This window comes from Dipteris shenzhenensis, chromosome 8 (genome assembly GCF_047967505.1).
Source record: "Dipteris shenzhenensis isolate YYH24624 ecotype China chromosome 8, Dip_SZ_1.0, whole genome shotgun sequence".
Lineage (NCBI taxonomy): Eukaryota > Viridiplantae > Streptophyta > Polypodiopsida > Gleicheniales > Dipteridaceae > Dipteris > Dipteris shenzhenensis.
In genome coordinates, this window is record NC_141603.1 from 35,244,843 (window position 1) to 35,265,548 (window position 20,706).

Genomic DNA, 20,706 nt, shown 5'->3' on the forward strand with positions numbered 1-20,706 from the left:
TTCTTGCCGGTCCTAGCCTCCATACGACGGAAGCTTGCTTTCTGGAGCACGGCTCGGCTTTCCTTGGAAGACAGGGCCCTTGTGGTCAACCAGGTCCTTCTTGCCACTACTTGGTATGTAGCCTCTTGCTGGTGTTTCTCGAGGTCTTGTGTAGCCCAGCTGAGGAGACTGGTGAGGAACTTCCTATGGTCTGGCTCAGACGGTTCCGGCACCACCAGAGCTAGGGTCGCCTGGCAGACGGTCATTCTCCCCCAGGCAGAGGGCGGCCTCGGCATCATAGATCCAGAGCTTCAGAGTCAAGCACTTCTTGGCAAGCTAGTCATCCGCGGCCTGACCCCAGGAGGACAGACGTGGAAGCTCTTGCTACAGCATGGTCTCAGTGGGTGTACCCCCCAGTTAGGGGGTGTTTGGCAGCCTTCTATCCGATGGATCTTCACTTCAGCACCTTTGACTCAGACCCGTTCCCCCTTCCTCCGTAGCCTCATCTCGGTCTGGAGGAAGTTGCGACACAGCCTTTCTCAGGTCCCCCCTAGCTGCCGAGAGGAGACAGACAGACAGCCCATGATCTGGAGCAGCCAGGTGACAAATGAAACAGGTCGTCAGCTTGGAGAGAGATCCCATATCCCTTGGGTGCTCTGGGAGCGTGGGCCCGCGTGCTCGTTCAGGGTTTGGAGGGACATCTACAGTCAGCTGAGCCCAGGCGAGCTGGCAGCAGCAGTAGGTATGGCACGTGGGATCCAGGCTCGGCGAGCGGAGATTGATGCTGCCATCCCTGCAGGTTGGAGGATCCCCGTAGACACCAGACCGCTCTTCTCGAGAGATGAGAGGTGGCTTGGACAGTTCACTCCACGAGGCATTCCTTTGGTGGTGGCCGACCTCTTCTCGGACTCTTCGGTACACTTCTTCTCCATCACTGATGACAGTCGCCTACAGAGCAGAGAGGCCGTGATCGACCCACAGCTTCCCTGGCAGCGCCTTCGCATTGTAGGGCTGCAAGGGAAGACGTGGCATATAGACCCCCTGATTATGCAGGACCAGGATTGGAGACTCTAGATATGGGAGGGCCGCTCCTTGTCAGAGGTGGAGTGGGACCAAGGGGAGTGGCGTTGGCCACCATCGGAGACCTCAGAGAACCCTACCCCCTTCTTTTCTTACAGTGCACGCACGGGTCAGCGTGCTCTTGGGGCTCTCCAGCGTGGGCTACCCACACAGGCACATAGATGGTATGCCCAAGGGATATCCTTGGTCTTTCTTCGCACTTTTTGGAAGACTCTTTGGGCTAGCTGGCGTCCGAGGAAGATCTCCTACTTCCTTTGGATGGTGGCACACAAGGGGCTTCCAATTGGCAGCTGGCTGAGACAGATGGGGCAGGAGGGGCATTGCCAAATATGTTTTCAGGAGGAGTCCCTGAAGCATTGCCTTTGGAGCTGCTCGCATGCGCAGACGGTTTGGAAAGGAATCATGGGGATCTTAGCTAGGGCTACACCCGAGCTAGGACCGATCACTTGGGGAGCCGTTTGTTGGTGCAACACTGAGCCGGGGCATCACTTGGCCTATGAGTTCTCTAGACAAGATCCCGTCTTTTTCATCACGCAGGCCACTTGGGCTTACATGGACAGCTTCCCATGGCATCTGACAGAGACAGATGCAGGAGTGATGCCTCGACACCCAGTTTGGAAGATCATAGGGAGCATCGCAGGCTGGCATATCTGGACTTCCAGATGCGCGCAGACTGTAGGAGCTCAGATTACTTCTACTACCCAGACCCTAGCAGATATCTGGAGCACGATTATTCACACGCTCAAGGGTCAGTGGGATCAGATCCAGGGAGAGTCCCGGGCAGGGAAGGAAAAGAGACGACGTTTCCTTCGTGACTGGGATCACCGGGAGTTATTCTTCCAGCACTCCACTCAGAGTCTTCAGTGGCATTATGCCCCTCCACCGTGGCTGTTTGTCCACTCTCCGATGATTATGCCCTAAGAGGCTTGTATTTAGCTTTTTGACTTCTCGGGCTGAATCCGTTTTGTGATTACAGCCCGCTGGCCTTAAGGCCTTCTTGTACTCTCGCTTTCAAGTAATATAACTAGCACTACTTTTTGCGAAAAAAAAAAAGAAGCTCACACATATGAACAACAATTGAGAGATTCTCATCCTATACATACCTCAGATAGAGATACTGCAGAAAACAGCCCATAAATGCTTCACAAAAAGCAAAGGAAGAAGCAAAGGCATTCCCCATGGTTTACTGGCTGAAATGCTAAAATAGAGTGGGGAAAATATAAAGAAGAAGCTTACCAAAGGACTAAGGCCTTAGAGGAGGCTTTCCCCCAAAATGGCAACTGAGCAGGATTGTGCCAATCCACAAAGGAGGGGACAGGATCCCGTTCTGGGGAAAGATCATCGTAAGCAGTGACATAAGGGTCAAGCAAGGCTGCCCTCTCTCACCGACTCTTTTCGCCCTCTTCATTGATGAGTTGGTAGATTTGATGGAAAGAAATAGCAGAGGAGTCGTCCAGGTTGCTGGCTATGCCTTATTATTGCTCATATATGCGGATGACGTGGTCGTGCTTGCAAAGGACAAGAGAGACATGCAAGCACACTTGGATGCATTGAGCAATTTTCTGCAAAGCATTCAGGCATGCACGTCAACATAGCGAAGGAAAAGGTAATGGTGATTGGGACCCGAAACAAACAATTGGATTTCTCATTCGACGTAGAGTCCGTGGAATCAGTAACCACATATAAATACCTAGGGTTGGATTTTGCAGATAACTCCAAGTGGAATGCATGCATGGAAAGAATAATCCTAGGAGGTTTGAAAGCTCTATGCAGCTTCCAAATTAAGTGCAAGAAGGTACACCTAGGAATTGGGAGATAATAAAATTCCTATACACTGTGCTTGTGCAAACAGTGATACTCTATGGATGTCCAGCCTAGGCACCCAGAGCATATTGGAAAAGAATAGAAACAGTGCATAATCAATCTCTTATAGGAGAGCTAGGGGTCAAGGCATAGACACCCTATCCCATATTACTGGCTGAGACCGGTATGATACCACTGGAGGGAGAAGCACTATGCCAACCTCAACAAACTTGGGAAGATGGACGCACCACACAAAGCCATGGAGGCTACAAAGGCCAAGGGCTGGTACAAAGATAAGGAGGAATGGATGGAAACATGGGGCACAAAGGCTGCTGATATACCAGAAGGCTCAAGCGAAATCAGAGAACTAGTAATGCAAAAAAATGCTACAGAAATTATGGCGAGACCCAGGAAGAAAATGTAATTACTACAAGCAGGAGATGAACCTGATGGAAAGGTATGAAATGCAGAAATACTTTGGGGAATGTTTAAAAGACATTTAATCTGCAAAATAAGAAGAGCTCGCATGATCTACAGGGCAGATAGGCATGGCCCAAGATCCAAAGAGAGGAAAGGACACAAAGGTAGAAGATGAGAAACATGTGCTTCTGAAATGCCGAGCATATGCACACATCAGAGAAACGTATAATGGCAGCAGGGGTAACCTGAAAATCCTGCTGGAACAGCCAGCCCAAAAGCTTGAAAGCTAGCTAAAAGAAGTCTTGGAGCACCACAACAAAGTCCTCGAGCTAGCACAGCAGTACTCACGACATAGAAAGTGTTGTAGAGATTTCTTTCACTGGATGTGATGGACCACTATTTAGTTTAATAGTGGTTACGAGTCCCACAGATCCTGAAGGGTCTCAAGAGGACTGTAGCTAATCTATAATAACTTTGGGAGTGGTATATGCACTCCCAAGAGAGCCTCAGTCTATAACTGATGTTTGGTGGTGTTTATCTTTTTGGTGTGTATTTTGTCCCATATGCCCTTGAGGCCTCCCGAGGACGTTAAGGACGTTAATCTCTTTGCTTAATGATGCAATTGCCAATGGCTTCCCCCCAGAGTGGCAAGAAAATTGGATAAAACCAATATATAAAGGTGGAGATCGTAACCAGCTTTCCAATTATAGAACCATCATGGTGGGATCCACCATGGCCAAGCTCTTTGGCACAATCATTGAGACAGAACTTAGTATATGGGCAGAACTAAATGGTAAGAGGGCCATCGGACAAGCTGGTTTTCGAAGAAACCATAGCACTGTGGATCACTTGGTCACACTACGGGTTCTAATGGAAGAGAGCCGGTTGCAAGGAAAGCCTCTCTATTGTTGCTTCATAGATTTCAAGAAGGCATTTGACACAGTGCCTAGAAACAAGTTGGGGGAAAGAATGGACCAATTAAGAGTGCCAAACCACTTAAAAACAGCAGTTTTCAGATTGTATGAGAGGGTAACTTGCCAACTCAAAGGCAGAAACGGATTGTCAAATACATTCCACAGTAATATGGGGGTTAAACAGGGTTGCCCTTTGTCACCAACATTATTTGGACTATGTATTGACAGATTGGAGGAGTTGGTCAAAGAAATGATGCAAGAGCAGCAGCTAGAGGGCCCTGAAATATGTGCATACACCGTACTACTGTTGTTATATGCAGATGATGTTGTCTTTTTCTCATACACAGCAGAAAGTATGCAGAGGATGATGCCCATTCTACACAAGCTCTGTGCAGAGAGTGGACTCATGGTAAATGCCACCAAAACTAAAATGATGATAGTAAAAACAAAGCAGCCTGCAAACACCCCAAGTATTATGTTCAATGAGCAGGAAATTGAGAGGGTAAACACATTCAAATACTTGGGAATAGATGTGCCAGCAAATCATAGATGGAATGATTGTGTCCATAGAAGGATAGATGCTGGGTGGGGAAAGTATTATCATTTTGAAAATGACTGCAGAAATAGTGACACTAAGAGATGGAGCATCAAACGGATTCTATTTGATGCATATGTGGTGCAAACAGTGCTATATGCAGTAGAAGTATGGGGAGGAAGCATCTCAGCATCAAAATGGAATGATATTGAAAAAATACAGAAATCATTTCTAAGACGGCATCTAGGAGTCAAAATTACTACACCGTACTCAATCATGCTTATTGAGACTGGTACAAGGCCCATTGAACTGAGAGCACTACGAAGGGTTTTCAAATATGTGAAGAAGGTCAAGAACATGGGGTGGCAGAGATTACCAATGAAAGCATGGGAAGCAAGTAAAAGGCCTCAAAAGACAAACAAAAGCAAGATGTTATCATCTGGTTGGTGGCAAGACATTCAAAGATGGTTCCAAAGATGGAGAGTAACATCCTACCTTGAGATGTCATCCGGGGAAATGGATGAGAAGGCATTTCATAAAGCTTTGTTGGGAATATTGCAACAAAAATGGCAATCAGCTGAGAAAAGGGCTAAGTATGAGTACTATTGTACACATATCAATCCCATCTATTGGGACACCTACTCCAAGGAGGAAGATAATGCACAAAAGTACATAACTATACCCATACCTGCAAATGCAAGAAGAAGTATTGCACTCATCCGCACCCGATCACACACTTTGGAGGTAGAGAAAGGTGCTTGGGGAGATGTCTCAAGGGAACAAAGATTTTGCAAGTTATGTGACCAAGAACAAGTAGAGACAGAGGCACATGTCCTCCTTACATGCCCACGATATGCATGCATAAGGAGGGACTTTAACAACATTACAAAGGAACACGACACCCTCGCAAGCTTGCTTTCACATACCCATATAGCCACTCTGGGCAATTTTATTGCCAAGATTCTTCAATATCGGGAATGTTGTATTACTCAATGTATTTCAGAATAGTTGTTTTCCTACCCCTTCCATAAAAGAAGGGAGACACTTGTATTGTGATTTTCATGGGTCCCATGGGTCGGTTTCTCGGCCCCCAGAGGACGGTAATACATTCTTCTTCTTCTTCTTCTCTCTCTCTCTCTCTCTCTCTCTCTCTATATATATATATATATATATATATCTGCACTCAGCACTTAGCATTTTGCATTCTGCATTGGAGAGGATGCTCGTTTAGTAGCTCCACCCACACAACTTGTTTGTATCAGGATTTTTCACAGTCTCATAGACCCATCGGTCTTTCAAAGACTTTAATAAACTCTCTCTCTCTCTCTCTCTCTCTCTCTCTCTCTCTCTCTCTCTCTCATATCACTGAGTATGTCTACACAGTCTTCTAGCATTGGGTTAGGATGCTCACTTAGTAGCTCCACCCTCTCGCTCATTGTATCAGGTTTTTCTTCAGTCTCATGGACCCATCGGTCTTTAGCAGACTTTAATAAACTTCTCTCTCTCTCTCTCTCTCTCTCTCTCTCTCTCTCTCTCTCTGTGTATGCTTAGAAGCCCATCATCCAGGATGTGTACATTGCAGCCTAACACAAGCTCTCCTAGTTTCTTGCTACTTAGAAGACACAAAATCTTCAACCCATTCACAGAGGAGTATGCTTTTTATTTTGTGTGTGGATGCAAACTAGTGTACAATAAATTTTGTTTTATTATAAGTAGATGGGCTTTCAAATACATTAAATAGATATTATAAATAACTAATTTGCTCAACAATGCCTTCAATCAAAAATGCTCAAGGCTAGTATCCCAATGTCTGCATAGTACATGCCACATATGCTTTGATGTTAGTACACGAAGGATCTTGCTCGTACATTTCCAAGAGCATCTTGTGGTAGTGACTATATCTCATGAAGTCACATTCATTATAGCTCTTTTGTCTCTACTTGTGATGTGTCTTCATTCAGAAAGACAATGCCTTCAAGCGAAAAGCTCAAGGCTATTATTCCATTGCCTAGATACCATGTGTGCTTTGATGTTGATACAGCAGGAGTTCTGCTCATACTTTTCCAAGAGCATGTTCTGGTGATGACCTCACATTTACTCAAAATTAGCTTTCATTATAGCTCTTTTGTCTCTAATTATGACGTGCCTTGAGTCAGAAAGATAACAAAAAGGACAGTAGACATGAATTTGCAATAGATCAGGAAAAGAGAACATACTTCAATATGCATGGCTTTGCCAATCTTCCAAAATTCAATGCAACAACCAACTCCTGAACTTGCAATTATCATCCAAGAGGTCTCATTATCCAACAAATAGAGAAAGATAATCAACTGACAGATGAAGCTAACCACCACTGACTTTGCTGATAAACCCTCCATGGATTTGTTCTTGTTCCAAAACTGGATGTCTGCACCCAATTCCACATGATGTAATAGTTAATGTGTTCAGCACCTTGCTTTTGTGGTGTGATTACTTCATTATCTACCTATCTGTTTATAATAACAATGCGTGCCCAGATTCTACTCTATTTTGGCACAACAATCAAAATGAACCTTAGGCAAGTCCAACCTTCTCAAAAAATGAAAATGCATGGAAAGAAATAAATGTTTAACCTCCACAAATTATCATCGCTATACTAGCTGACATCAATATGAAAATCTAGAAGGAACATGGGAGATTAGAAACATACCATTCTTAAAAGCCAAAAAGTCAAATACGGTATGTAGCAAGGACACGCACATTGTGATAGCCAAAAGATAAGGGTTCCCCTCCAAGAAAACTCTCTGTTCACGGAACATCTTTATAAGTTCCCTCCAGAAAAGTAATACTGATAAAAAAGAAAGAAAGAGGTCCTTGTGGTGGTTCCTAAAGATACAGGATAAGATCAGCTAAGTAGCACGAAACAGGTACCTTGAGCTCATCGGCTTCTCCTTCCAGCATACTTCCATAGGTCCGATGTACTTGAAACGACTGGTCAATGTGCAGGAAAAGCTGCCATTTTGTTAGGCTGATAGGACTTATTTCAAGATCCAGCTTCAGCTCCGTCACACTGTCGTTAACAGGTACAAGTTTGTCCCTCAATAACCAAAATTCATTAAAATAAATTGTCGGAAAGTAGTTGCCCGTCTTATTATCAACAATCAAGTCTGTTTTCTAAATCAAGGATTTTTTCCCCGCGTACAGGTAAGAAAACAAAAAATCCACTCTGCAATCTCTTTCTCAGAGTAAAAGAATCTTTTTATCAACAGTCAAGTCTGTTTTCCTAAATCAAAGATTCATTTCCAGCCTTTATGCAGAAAAAACAGACAAGGCCTTTCTGCATACCCTCTTTCTATCAAGTAAAAGAGAGAAATGGAACATGGCTAGCTCATGTACCAGGGAAATCAAAACCAAATAGAGCACCACAATGCTCCTTATTCTGAGTAATCAATCTCGTTTGAACATCTCCTAACCAATACTTATCAATATAGATCTCGACGAGAATCCAAGAGCATGCCAAAACTCATGCAGTAAAGAAAAACAAGTCAACCTCATGATAGTCACTCACAAGGTCATCACGCATTGCAGGGACTAGCTCTTATAGGTCATGACATCCACACCAAAGTCACCAGGGCCCAACATTGAGTGCAAAACATTTGGATAAATATATGCTCTAACACTTGTCTTTTTACCAAACAACAAATGACTGTAGTAAGATATATAATCAAAACCAATAAGGCATATCCATTCCCTATAGAACACGTCTGTCTAAGAAAGTTATGCCTGGAAAAAGCACACATTCTTTGATTGAATTATGTTCCCTTTCAAATCACAGAGACAAAATCAAGTTCTAGCTTTAGCTTATCAATAAGCTAAAAGTGAGATTGATTGTTGCTTCTCCAGTCCAAGGGCTATAAACTTAAAAAACATTGAATATATGTATAAAAGCTCTAAGTGCCAACAAGGATACTATCTGCAATGTGGGGAGGAAGACCATCCCTGGAATACCTGCACCGAAAATGAAACATGCTCTAGAGGGGTGAGCAGCATTTCTGACTCGTGCTAAATTGCAAACAAACTCAATTCCTGATGCTTGGCCCCTAAGAATATATCTCTAATAGTTTGCAATCAAATAATGGTAAGAAGCGCACCGAGTAAAATCTTCAACCAAACTGACTGTAAGATTAGACTTCCAAAATGGTACATATTCAAGTGGACCTTCATCCTCCACCTCTGCTGCACTAGATATTTCCTAGAAAAAGTGCACAAAATTTTGCAGGTTTTACAAAAAATAACCAGAGGTCTGGTTTCCCCAACCAGTAAAAACATAACAAAAAATATGTGTTGCAAGCATCCAATTAGAGAAGCATAATTTGTCACAATCCATTTCGATGAATAATGTATAGCTCTGAATGTTGGTGATCTACACATTGCAAAACCGTTGTACAACACCCCTTCGCATAAAATACATGATCAAAACACAAAATGTTGACAGTATTGACAAAGATGCAACGTAATTTGGTAAGGATATTTTTGGAAATTTTCTATACCAGAGGATCTGCAAGTGTTTGTTCCTCATTCACACCACCCAGAAGACTCTTCCTTTTGTCAACCTTAGGCTTTGGGAGGAAAATTAGAATAGCTGCGTGCAGCAAAAAAAGAAGTCAGTCGAAATAAAAGGCACCTCAAGACTTGCCACGTCACTTTAAGGTGCGGAGAATTGGTATCAAGCCACTCACGATGCGATCTGCTGAAAGACAAAGGGTCATATTCTGGATCACTGGGATCAGGAGTGTAGCCCGAGCGAGCAAAGAAAACATGAGCATAAACACTTCCATTATGCATCATAACCTGCACGGTAATCAAAAAAGTGACAATCAACGGAAGTTCCAGATGATCAATACAATGGGACATGATTATTTGGAGCTACTTACTTCAGAAGGGCTAAAGACAAGATGATGATGGCGAACACTATCAGGTCCCCACACTGCATATGGCAAATTCGTTTCATGCCAGACCAGTGCTTTTTCATTTCCAAAGTCAACAAACTTCTCTTCTTGAGAGGTGTAAAGCCACATATCCTGAATCCACCAGATACAATCATCTGAGCATTTATCTAATATACATTTAATGTGTGCAGACGTATATCCACGCACACACACCAAGAAAATTTAAGATTGAAAAATGACTTCGTCACTTGCCCCATGCCCTTGACCATCAATATTTAAGAACATAGAGTACTGTTTCCAAAGGGCATATTTAAAGTAAAGCTTTCCTCCTGATCAAAGACTCTCAGAAACAGCCTATGTAGAAAGATCAACTGGAGATATATACCTTTCAAGCACACAAGGTTGATTCATGTTAACCCTTCTGTTATACCTTCAGAACCAGTCAAATATGTCATCTATGAAGAAGAAAAACAGAGCTCCACTCGCCCAAACTCCCTCATTTTTTGGATGGTCAAGAAGAGCAAGAAATGCAAGAACGCTGAGAAAAGGAATGACCAATTCAAGCAACAGTTTGTAACAAGCAGCTAAGAGATGGAAAGACCTTTCCAGTGTACACTTTTCTAAGTTCCATAGATGGCCTTTTTTTAATTTGGGAGCCTAATTTGGAGTTTACTTGGGCACAAGGCACAAAGAAGATGATTGTTTCCTGGCTTGACCCTGCTGTTATTATAATATGTGCTTGGAGAGTCTAAAACAGTAAGCACAAGGCTAAACTAAGAGCCAAGAATCCCTATCATCAAACTGAGTATGTGTTTGAGAATATTTCCTGCAAATTGCACATTCCCTATATCTCCTTGGGTTAAAAGACTCTAATAACCCTGACCAGCCTAGTGGGGTAGAGCCAACCAGACCTGACAACCCTGGATCAGGATAGAATGACCAGCAAGTCGGCCAGTTGGCCTGCATAAAGAGGCCGACCAGCAGGGGGAGCTACTCAAGGTAAGCAAGAAGATCTCTTGAGAGAACATTCATGTTAGGGCAGCTACACACCGGCGCCCGCACAACATTGGAAAGGGGCATTTGCCGGCGTACCCGCCATGTGGCGGCCGTTGATTCGGCTCACAAAAGGGGGGCGCCCAAGGTCTTGGGCAGCCACCACCCCTTGCCCAAAGGGTGCCCAAGCTCTGACGGTGGGGCTTGAACCCACGACCTCCAATCACAAAACGAGTAACCTACACCACGTAAGCCATTTCACAGTGCTTGCATTGACTGAGCTCATTTTTTTAGATATTATTTGCCTTTGGTGTTTAAACCACCCCGCCCATCCCCTTTTCTCACTTCGGCGGTCAATGGGCGGTGTGTAACCAAAGGGCAGTTACACACCGGCGCTTGCCCAACATTGGAAAGGGGCATTTGCCGACGTGTCCGCCATGTAGCGGCCATTGATTCGGCGCGCAAAAAGGGGGCGCCCAAGGTCTTGGGCAGCCACCACCCCTTGCCCAAAGGTTGCCCAAGCTATGACAATGGGGCTTGAACCCACGACCTCCAATCACAAAACAAGTAACCTACACCACGTAAGCCATTTCACAGTGCTTGCATTGAATGAGCTCTTTTTTTTAGATATTCTTTGCCTTTGGTGTGTAACCCACCCTACCCATCCCCTTTTCTCACTTGGGCGGGCGATGGGCGGTGTGTAACCAGCCTTAGTAGCTTTTAAGTTGGCTTTGTATTTTGTACTAAGAACTCTAGGCTGCTTGACTAATGCCACGTGGCAATCTATGGGCACCATCCCATAAATAAAGATGTCAAAACAGCCTGCCCTAATCCTATAAAAGGTATAGCTCTCTCATTTGTACTCAGCTTCTAACGAATACACTGAAACTCTGCCAAATTGGAGTCTCACAAGCAGGAGCTCTGAATCTAATAAGGAATTAACCTCTTTCCTGTCCCTGTGCAGCCCCTCACAGGTTCCTGTGTAAGTCCAGCTCCTGACTTACTCTCCCTCATTTCTAGAGGTACTTTTCAATCCTTTCCTCTGTACAATCAAGCGATGCATTTCCTATTTCTACATGATGCAATCCCTGTTCAAAGATATTCTTATTTGTTCTAGACTTGCTAAGCTAGCCTAGATCTCTCCATTTAAGCTAGGTTAGTTGGAGATATCCGTGGTTAGGAGCAGTCTTGTTTCAGTGGTATCAAAGCACTTTCCAGGGAATTTTGTGGGTACATTCTTGCCATTTCAAGCTGAAAATTGGAGCATGAGCTCATGGGCCTATGATGCACCTCCGTATCAAATTTGGTCGCCATAAGTTTTCTCAATGAGTCTGCCACGTGTCAGGCTGTTAGAGAGCCAAAATTTTGAATTTTTCAGTATTGCAAGTTTCTTACATCATTCTGAGCGCAATGATCTCCTGAATACAAGTCCTAAGGTACTGCATTGAAATTCCCAAAGTTGGACCAGAACTGCCCGACGCAGGCAGAAGTGTGAATCTGCTGCTATATGGACACTCACAATAATTTTCTGCATAATCAAACTCGCCCCAGCAGATTACAGCACTGTACCAAGTTTCAAGGGAATCTGAGGTCATTTACCCTACCAGCTATCTCGAAATTGGGGTCCAGCAGTTCCAATTTGGCTTCCAGCAGTCATTATTTGCTCTTCTAACCCTGGAAAATTGGGGCTTTTCAGTCCTAGCTTCTAATCAGCCCTATTCTACCGTGTCCATATCTAAGGTCTGAGTCCTAATTCTGCCAGCTGTGCTTCGCAACTGCCACAAGGACAGCGAAACTGCTGTGTCCTGGCAGTGGTACTTATGTTCAGACTGAGTCCTCTTGCCATACAGTGTTTCTAAGACCTAAATAGTGTTCGAACATCCAATTTACTGTTCAGGCAATTTTCTAAACAGAATACCTACAAGGCAGGCTGCTAATAAAATGCGAAGGCAGGCTCTTATGACTTAGACCCCAGGTTGGATGTGGAGCAATTAGAGGATTCCATAAGGACTGGGAGAATGCCAATTCAAGAAGAAACAGTAGCTGGTGAGCAGGCTGAGGCTTCTATTCAGAGGGAAGAGCTTGATCCAATTCCTGCAGAGGCTACACACAAAAGTGTTTCGCTGTGGAATCAAAACTTCATAAACATGTGTGTACTTCACAACCATTGATGTGTGTGCAAGCCAGCAAATAGACTGTGCATCAAGACAAATATAGAAGCAACACATATATATTTCCGTCAGTCCAAAATACAATACCAAAATATTCTCCTACTATATGCCTGGCACCTCTAGATCTCAGAGCCCGCATGCTCCACTGAGCTTATGTAGACTCTCTGTCCAAATGATGCCTCCCACGTTGCTGTCCAGATAACCAGCCTAGGTGAGCAGCCTTTGAGCTAAGTCTGCAGCCTATGTTTGCCCTCCTTCACTTTCTATAGATAGGCCCAAGTGTAGGCACACTACTGCTCCTTCCTGCTCTGTGGGAGCTGCTCTGAGTCGATGCCAAAATGAGGCTGAATGCCTCTCCTTTTATAGGCCCCAGGGGCCCTGTAGATAACCAATCCCCTAGGGCAAACTGGCCGACCGTAGGGACCTTATAGCCCTATATAGAGGCTTGTGCTGGCCCCACCAGCCACATGGCTTCCAGCCACTGCTGCTGGCTGGTCCAGCCCACATTGGGCCCAGACCTGCCCCATTCTCTTCTCAAAACTGCCATGATCTGCCGCGCCAGCTCTCTGCTCCTGTTCCGTAGCCTGCCAAGTCCATCCTACCACATCAGCCTTCCATACAGGATCTGCTGCGCCAGCTCTCTGCTCTTGTTCCGCAGCCTGCCAGGCCCATCATGTCACATCAGCCTTCCGTACAGTGTTCCGTGTAAGGCCCTTTCCATTTGTGGACAGCCTCTGGAGTTCTTTGCCACATCTGCCCTCCATGGAGGCTTCTCTTTGCCAGGGTCTTTCACTCTCTCTCTTCTGCCCACATGGCAGCCCATGTGCTACCCATGTGGCAGCCCCATGACTAATACTATTCTATGGGCCACCCTCCCCAATGCACTCATCATATGGGGGCTCACAGGTGGGGAGGTGACCAACCCTATTCCAACAAAAAGTGTCTATTGGCCTATGGCACACTTGTCAATCCTGCAAATCAATTTGCCACTACTTCTCCAAAACCTGCTTCCTCAACTCTTCACCAAACACCTACTTCTCAACACATTAAATCTCTAGCATGAAACCAGCAACAATCTTGCAAGTTAGAAACAAGATTGTTGCCAAGACACACCTTCCAACCATAGTAGGCCCGAAACGCACGAAACGTTTTGGTTCTGAAACTCGCGTTTCGGGACCCCCAAAACCCCCCAATGTTCCAAAAATCCCAATTTGTCCCAATTTTGGGAAATCTGGTGTCGCGTTGCATTTTTTCAACCGTACGTCTCAAATTGCTGAACGTATGCTGAAATCGACCTTCAGCCCGTACATTTTCCTTCAGCCCGTCCAAGTGCAGCACAGACAAAAATCATGATTCATGATTCCATGGATGTATCTTTTTCAATTTTGAAATATGACCATTAAAGCTTGAATCTACATTGATGTCTTGTTAATTTTCTGATTTAGGATTTAGTAATATGTTTCAAGCATCCAATTTCAAGTTCTAAGTGACGTACCAAATGTCTGTGCACTATGTTTCATGAGTTTTTTTCAAGTATCGGACTTCTGGTGGTAATAATCTAAAATGTTTTAATATTGTTGGGAAAAATAATATATTTAAATACCCTATTATGCATGAAACGCTTTTACAAAGGTTTTGGGTTTGCCTCGAAACGTTCCGAAACCCCGAAATGCATTTGAAACTCCTCGCCTACTATGCTTCCAACAAACTCCAAATCCCAATGCCAGACTCAGCGTAAGAACAAGAAACCTTACACCACAACACAATGCCAATCCTCTTTGTACATGTGTGCTCACAGGCCCACAACACCTGAAACCAGTGCCAAAAATTGGCACAATATCTCTCAACCACCTGCCAGTCCTTGTAGAAGCAATAACTTTTGATGCATTAGTCACATTGATGCACTCTAAAAACAAAAAAATGTAGCCCTTTAGCTGCTCTACAACTTTTTTTCAAAAGCACGTCAAAATTTGATATGTAGCTCAAGACATGGTCTCTGCATTGCTCGCCTATTATGAAAACTGCATGTATAAAGCAGCTCTCGTGTAAGAATCTGTTCCAAAAACAGCCCTGCGACGTCCCATTGTTGGAATGGTCACCTCCCCATCTGTGAGCCCCCAAATGAGGAGTGCATCAGGGGGATGGACCAGAGATGGATTGGCCTACCACATGGACAGCATCTTGGCTGTCGTGTGGGCAGAAGACTCATGGTGGAGAGGGGGCTGCCACATGGGCAGCACCTCACAGGGACAGGACAGCTAACAGGGCTGCCACATGAACAGCAAACAGAGTGTCATGTGGACAGCGCACAACAAAGGAGAGAGGCTGCCACATGGGCAGCACACAGGCTGCCATGTGGGTAGCTGTAAAGGCAGGGCCAGTGGGCTAACAGAGGCACAGCATGGCGTGAATGTACGGGCTGGAACAGGCCCCTGACAGGCACGCACAGGAGGCAGGAGGCGGAACAGAGCTGGCACATGGCACAGCATGGCAGGCCAAAAGGGCGCCTGCAGAGGGCAGTACATGGGCTGCAAAAGAGCCGCGACAGAGCAGCTACCAGGCGGGGGCATTGGGCAGGCAAAGGGCCTGCAATAGGCTCCGACTGTGACAAGGCAGCATCCCAAAAGGGCCTGCCATAGGCCCTTATACAGGGCTGGTTCGACCAGCCAATCAAGTCGGCCAGCAAGCCAGTTGGCCATTAGGGCTGACTGGTCAGTATTTTTGACAGCCCCTTGGGGGCCTATAAAAAGGGGGCCTCCAGGCCCTCATACACCATCTTCTTGGAGCAGCCTTTGAGGTGCAGAAAGAAGCAGCACCAGCAGCAACAGTTGGGCCTCATCCTGGAGGAGAACTTGGCTGGAGACCTGCAGATTTAGCTCACTCATTGGCAGCACACCTAGGCTGGTTTGCAGACAGCAAGGTGGAAGGGATCGAGACGGAGAGTCTACATACACTCGAGGTGCAGCACCCGGGCTCGAGTCTAGAGATATCCGACAGATAGTAGTAGTATCTTGGGGTAAGATCAAAGGACCACGCTCTGGTGGAACTTTGGATCTATCTCTCTTTTGTTGTGTCCATAGTTTTGGATGGAATATATTGTTTTGGTAGCTTCTATATCTGGCTGGATTACTGTCTATTGATGACCCTGTTGGAATGGTCTCCTCCCCATCTGTAAGCCCCCATAGGAGAGCATGGGGGAGGGAGACCTAGGGCAGTACCCCACAGAAAAAGAGAGAAAGGGGCTGCCACATGGACAGCATCATGGCTGTCATGTGGGCAGCACATCTAGAGAAGACCCAGGACAGGTGGCGCCGCTGTACGGAGCAGTACGGAGGGTGTGCAGACCCGAGACAGGTGGCACGCAACTGTACGGAGCAGTACGGGGCTGGATGTGGCCTGTTGGAGCAGCAAAGAGGCTGCCATGAGGCAGGGACCTGCCTTTATATAGGCTGGGCCCTTGCCTTGTTTGGAGGGCCAAGGCCCTAGAAGAGTGGGCCCAAAAGGCCCCGGTTTGTGAGCCCTAATAGGGCTGGACCAGCCACAGACTGGTCGGCCAGTTTGCTGCAGGCTGGTTGATTTTTGCCAGCCCCCTTGGGGCCTATAAAAGGAGGGCCTCCAGCCCTCATTCAACATCACTTGCAGCAGCAGTTGGGGAGCAGACAGCAGCAGCACCTAGCCCACCCTTGAACCTACACACAGGAGGAGAAGGAGGCTGCCATAGGGCTGCAGACTGAGCTCAAGGTGCTGCCCACCTAGGCTGGCTTCCGGACAACAAGGTGGAAGGGATCTAGACAGAGAGTCTACATATGCTCGAGGTGGAGCACGCGGGCTCAGAGATCTAGAAGTGCCAGGCTTATAGTTGAAGAACCTTTTGGTATTGTATCCTGTCCTAGTTTCTGGACAGACGGAAATATAAAGTGTTGCTTCTATATTTGTCTCTGAGCATTGTCTATACACTGGCTTGCACATCCATGCACATAAGTTAAGAAGTTTGTGATTCCACAGCCCACACCACACTGTGTGAGCTCCTGGGCGTCTTCCGCTGTGCGTCCCTCTGTTGACTCATTTCTAACAGAGTCTGCAAATCTATGTGATGCACATGAGTTAAAGAAGTTTGTGATTCCACTCCCACATACACCCTGTATGAGCTCCTGGGCTATTCTATCAGTCTTCCGCTGTGCGTACCCTCTGTTGGTCGATTTCTAACAATCTGCCCATGAAAAACACAACCTCCTCTGCTTTTTGGCACTACAAACCCCTCCAAAAGTAGCTCTTCATGCAAACAAATACCTCAGATCTATTTTTGGCTGACATGCACCCATGCAACCTCTACTTTTTGAGTTTTTCCTAAAGGTGTCTCCATAGTAAACCACAGGAGCACATGTAACTAACCGACCATTACTGTTGACTACTCATGCCAGCCACCATGCAACCACTACATTTGTCATAAAGACTCCAGTACAGTGCACTCATCTCTCAGTGCTTCCCTCAGTCTCCATCGTACTTAGCTGCCAACTTCCCAACATCCACGATCAGAAGTCTGTGGGTATGCCAGTTATTCATGAGTGGTCGTGAGCACTCCATCATCACTTCTTGTAACCAGGGCCTCCATAGAATCATATTAGGAAAATCATGATATGCACAAAGGCAAAACCAAAAACTCTTATACGTTCTCTATTGCTACTTCCTAGCTCCCATGCCTAGAGCTACCTAGATTTGCACCTAGCAATGCTAATCCCACCTACCTACTTCATACGTGTGATATTATATAGCACATACCATAGTGCTCTACTATATTAGTATTGTACAAAAACATATAGTACTATATTAGTACTGTTAGTACTACATTGGTACCATGTTTATAGTGATTTCTTAGGCTCCAAAAACAGGCCCATCACAGTTACTTTCCAAGCATGCACCCCTGGTAAAGAGCATGCATGACTCCTATGCAAGGAAATCTCAAGTCCCGCATGTCATTTCTACCAATAAATGCAAAGCTTGCATGTTGCATACATGCACACTCCCGCATGTGCATGGCTGCCACATATTCAAAAAAATATGTATGAGCCATGCAAAGGCACCACATGGCACCATGCAGCCCATAAACCTCCCCACAAGCTAGGCACACGAAACTATGGTGCCAAACCACCGAACCGAATTGTTTTAGCAAGGGAGCAGCCAAATGCTACACTCCCACGCGACAAATAAGGCCCAAGGAGTCCATCCTCGTGGGATCCTCGTGTTTATACTCACCCAAGGATGTCCCTAACTTAAGGGTACCCGCACATTGGATGTAGTATACACTTAACCTTGAGTTTACTAATCGCTCAAGGAGTTGAAGAAGAAGGGATCTACAAAATAAGTGCTATGGGGCACGGGGATGTCTCAAATATGGCACTAGAGGTTCACGCACATCCACTACGTCTCTCTAGAGGAGATGCGCAAGGCGCGCATGGTGTATGGATTTCCACAATTATCAAATAAGTAAGAGATTTGCAAAGCTTGCATTAAAGAAGAGAAACAACAGGCCATTCTTGACGGAGGCCACGAGTCAGCCCCTGGGCCACAGAGAGGTGGTTCATTCTATCCATAGGCCCATGCACTTTCATGGTCAAAGTATTTTCTCACCTTTATTGGTAATTTCAGTAGAATAGCTTGGGTGTATTAAAGTCACAGGCCCTTGAGAAATTCAAGGAATAGAGAGCAAAGATTAAGAAAGAAACAAGAAAGAAAGTCAAGAATTTCAAAACAGACAAAGGGGGAGAACTCACGTCAAATGAATTCAATGCTTACTGCAAGAAGAATGGCAATCGACGATAGCATGTGCATTCCGACCAAAGAGGGTGGCAAGCAGAAGAACCAAACGATAGTGGAGATGGGTTCGAGCAAGGTGAGCGGCAAGAGTGTCCCACGGTCTGCCCACATGGTTAACCAGATGATGACTAAAGTAGTTGTGGGAAAGACAACTCTAGAGGCTTACTCGGGTAAGAAACTATCATAAAACATTCAAGAGTTTTTTGGTTCCGATGCATAGGTGCTGTCCATCCCCTTTTCCTTGAAGCCTTTTTGTAGTTTGCAAGCTTATGTAAATCTACAATGTGTGCGATCAATGCAAGATTTGCTCATAATCTTTAAAGAGCGATATCTTTTATCTCTGCCTCATACATTCGTGTTAACATCTTTGAATGGCTACAAAATGCATCTAAGTTTTTCAAGTTTACATCTTTTCTCTTCAACTTTAGGGTCAGAGTCAAGCCTTTAAGATTCAACCATGGCTTCTTGATAATCATCCTTGATATGTCACATTGCATCACATAATTCATCAAACTTCACATCTTACCCAATATTTTCTATGGTTTCTTCATTAGGAAAATGTTAAGCCCTCGCATATTCATCCCATTTCTCATTGAGAATATAAGCATTTGCATTGCAACCAAAAACTCTTAGGTGTAAAATATTAGGTTTCCAAGCACTAAACTTATTCGGGTGTTCACTCATCTCTTGACATATGTTCGAGGTGTACACTTAATAGTTTGTTCTTCAACCATTACCATCCATTCTTTCAACTTGGCAAACCCTTTCATCAAAAAAGGAAATCCAAGTTCTCTCACTGCAATCATCTGTGAATGCTAAGACATAAAGCTCTCCCCTTTTGACCTAGTCTGCATTTTGCAACATACATTGCTATGCACAAAATATGTAATCTCGTTGCTCTTCTTTGCACTGCTATCTTTCATGCACCCATCACAAATTTGCATCACACTCCTTTGCACCAGTAGACTTTCAACTAGATTATGGTCCTTGAAATACCAGACCATGCTTATACACCAAATCTCAAATGCCAAAGCCGGTGCTTTACTCCATACTACTTGTACAATCTATTAACTAGAACCCTGTCGCCAATGGCAACAACCTCTTAGCAAGTCTATCACAAAGCATTTTGTCTGTGTAGAATTCTACCTTTGCATCATGATTTGCAATAAAGCCAACACACAGTACATACATCCCAGAATTGGATTGTACAATGTTGAAAGAGTTTAATATACTAAAACTCCAATCCATCTTATTATTAGAGTTTCTGTATTACTCTACCTTCGTATTAGTAGGGTTTCTGAATTACTCTACCTTCGTTTCATCATTTCAATAGATCCAATAGACAGTAGATTATGTGCTAGATGCTGTCGTTTCCATTGGGCATTATAAATTATACTACCCAGTTACCTCTGCCCACTGCTATCCATGCTTATGTGCCCCAATCTTTGATGCCAAAGCCCTCCATCATCCACTGTTGATGATGCTCGTGATTTACCACATACTAAAGCATTCACCATTGGGTATTGTAAATGGTACTCCTCCAACACCTATGACAAGATCTCTGATGTCAAAGCCCTTTACCATCCATTTTTTATAATGCTAGCGCTTGACCACATACTACAACATTCAACTTGTAGCCTATTGCCTGAGACCCTATTAGCTCAGCAACAACCTTTTAAAGTCTATCACACAGCGTTTGTCTTTGACATAGTTGTTGGAAAGGCCACCTCCCCATCTGTAAGCCCCCAAATGAGGAGAGCGTGGGGGAGGGTGTGTGGATCTGGGACAGATCTGGAGCATTCATGGTTGGTGGGGTATCCCAAGGATGAAAGGCTGCATCAGGAGCAGCTCATGTGCAGGAAGATGGCTGGGACACAGTGTCTTGGATCAGGCCTGGGATGAGGCACTCAGTGGACTGCAGCAGGACCCTATGAAAGGCGCGATGACATCAGCAACAGTATGGAATTGTACAGAGCTGAGGCGCACACGTGGCAGATCAGGAGAACAGGGTAAACAGGTGCTGACATGGCAGGTCAGGAGCGCAGGTGTACGGGACTGCATGGGGCCTG

General features: G+C 45.1%; 1 protein-coding gene across 2 annotated transcripts in view; it reads right to left on the reverse strand.

The window, feature by feature from the left end:
- Positions 1–20,706, reverse strand: part of LOC147899425 (uncharacterized) — a 41,624-nt gene that overhangs the window by 16,389 nt on the left and 4,529 nt on the right. For both annotated transcript variants that reach the window (XM_087378043.1, XM_087378044.1), the window contains exons 2-9: positions 9,645–9,791; positions 9,450–9,561; positions 9,261–9,352; positions 8,862–8,962; positions 8,681–8,718; positions 7,642–7,877; positions 7,421–7,514; positions 6,948–7,138 (exon numbers count right to left, since the gene is read on the reverse strand). In XM_087378043.1, coding sequence (XP_087234169.1) covers positions 6,948–7,138; positions 7,421–7,514; positions 7,642–7,877; positions 8,681–8,718; positions 8,862–8,962; positions 9,261–9,352; positions 9,450–9,561; positions 9,645–9,791 — 1,011 coding nt within the window. The remainder of the gene's footprint in view (positions 1–6,947; positions 7,139–7,420; positions 7,515–7,641; positions 7,878–8,680; positions 8,719–8,861; positions 8,963–9,260; positions 9,353–9,449; positions 9,562–9,644; positions 9,792–20,706) is intronic.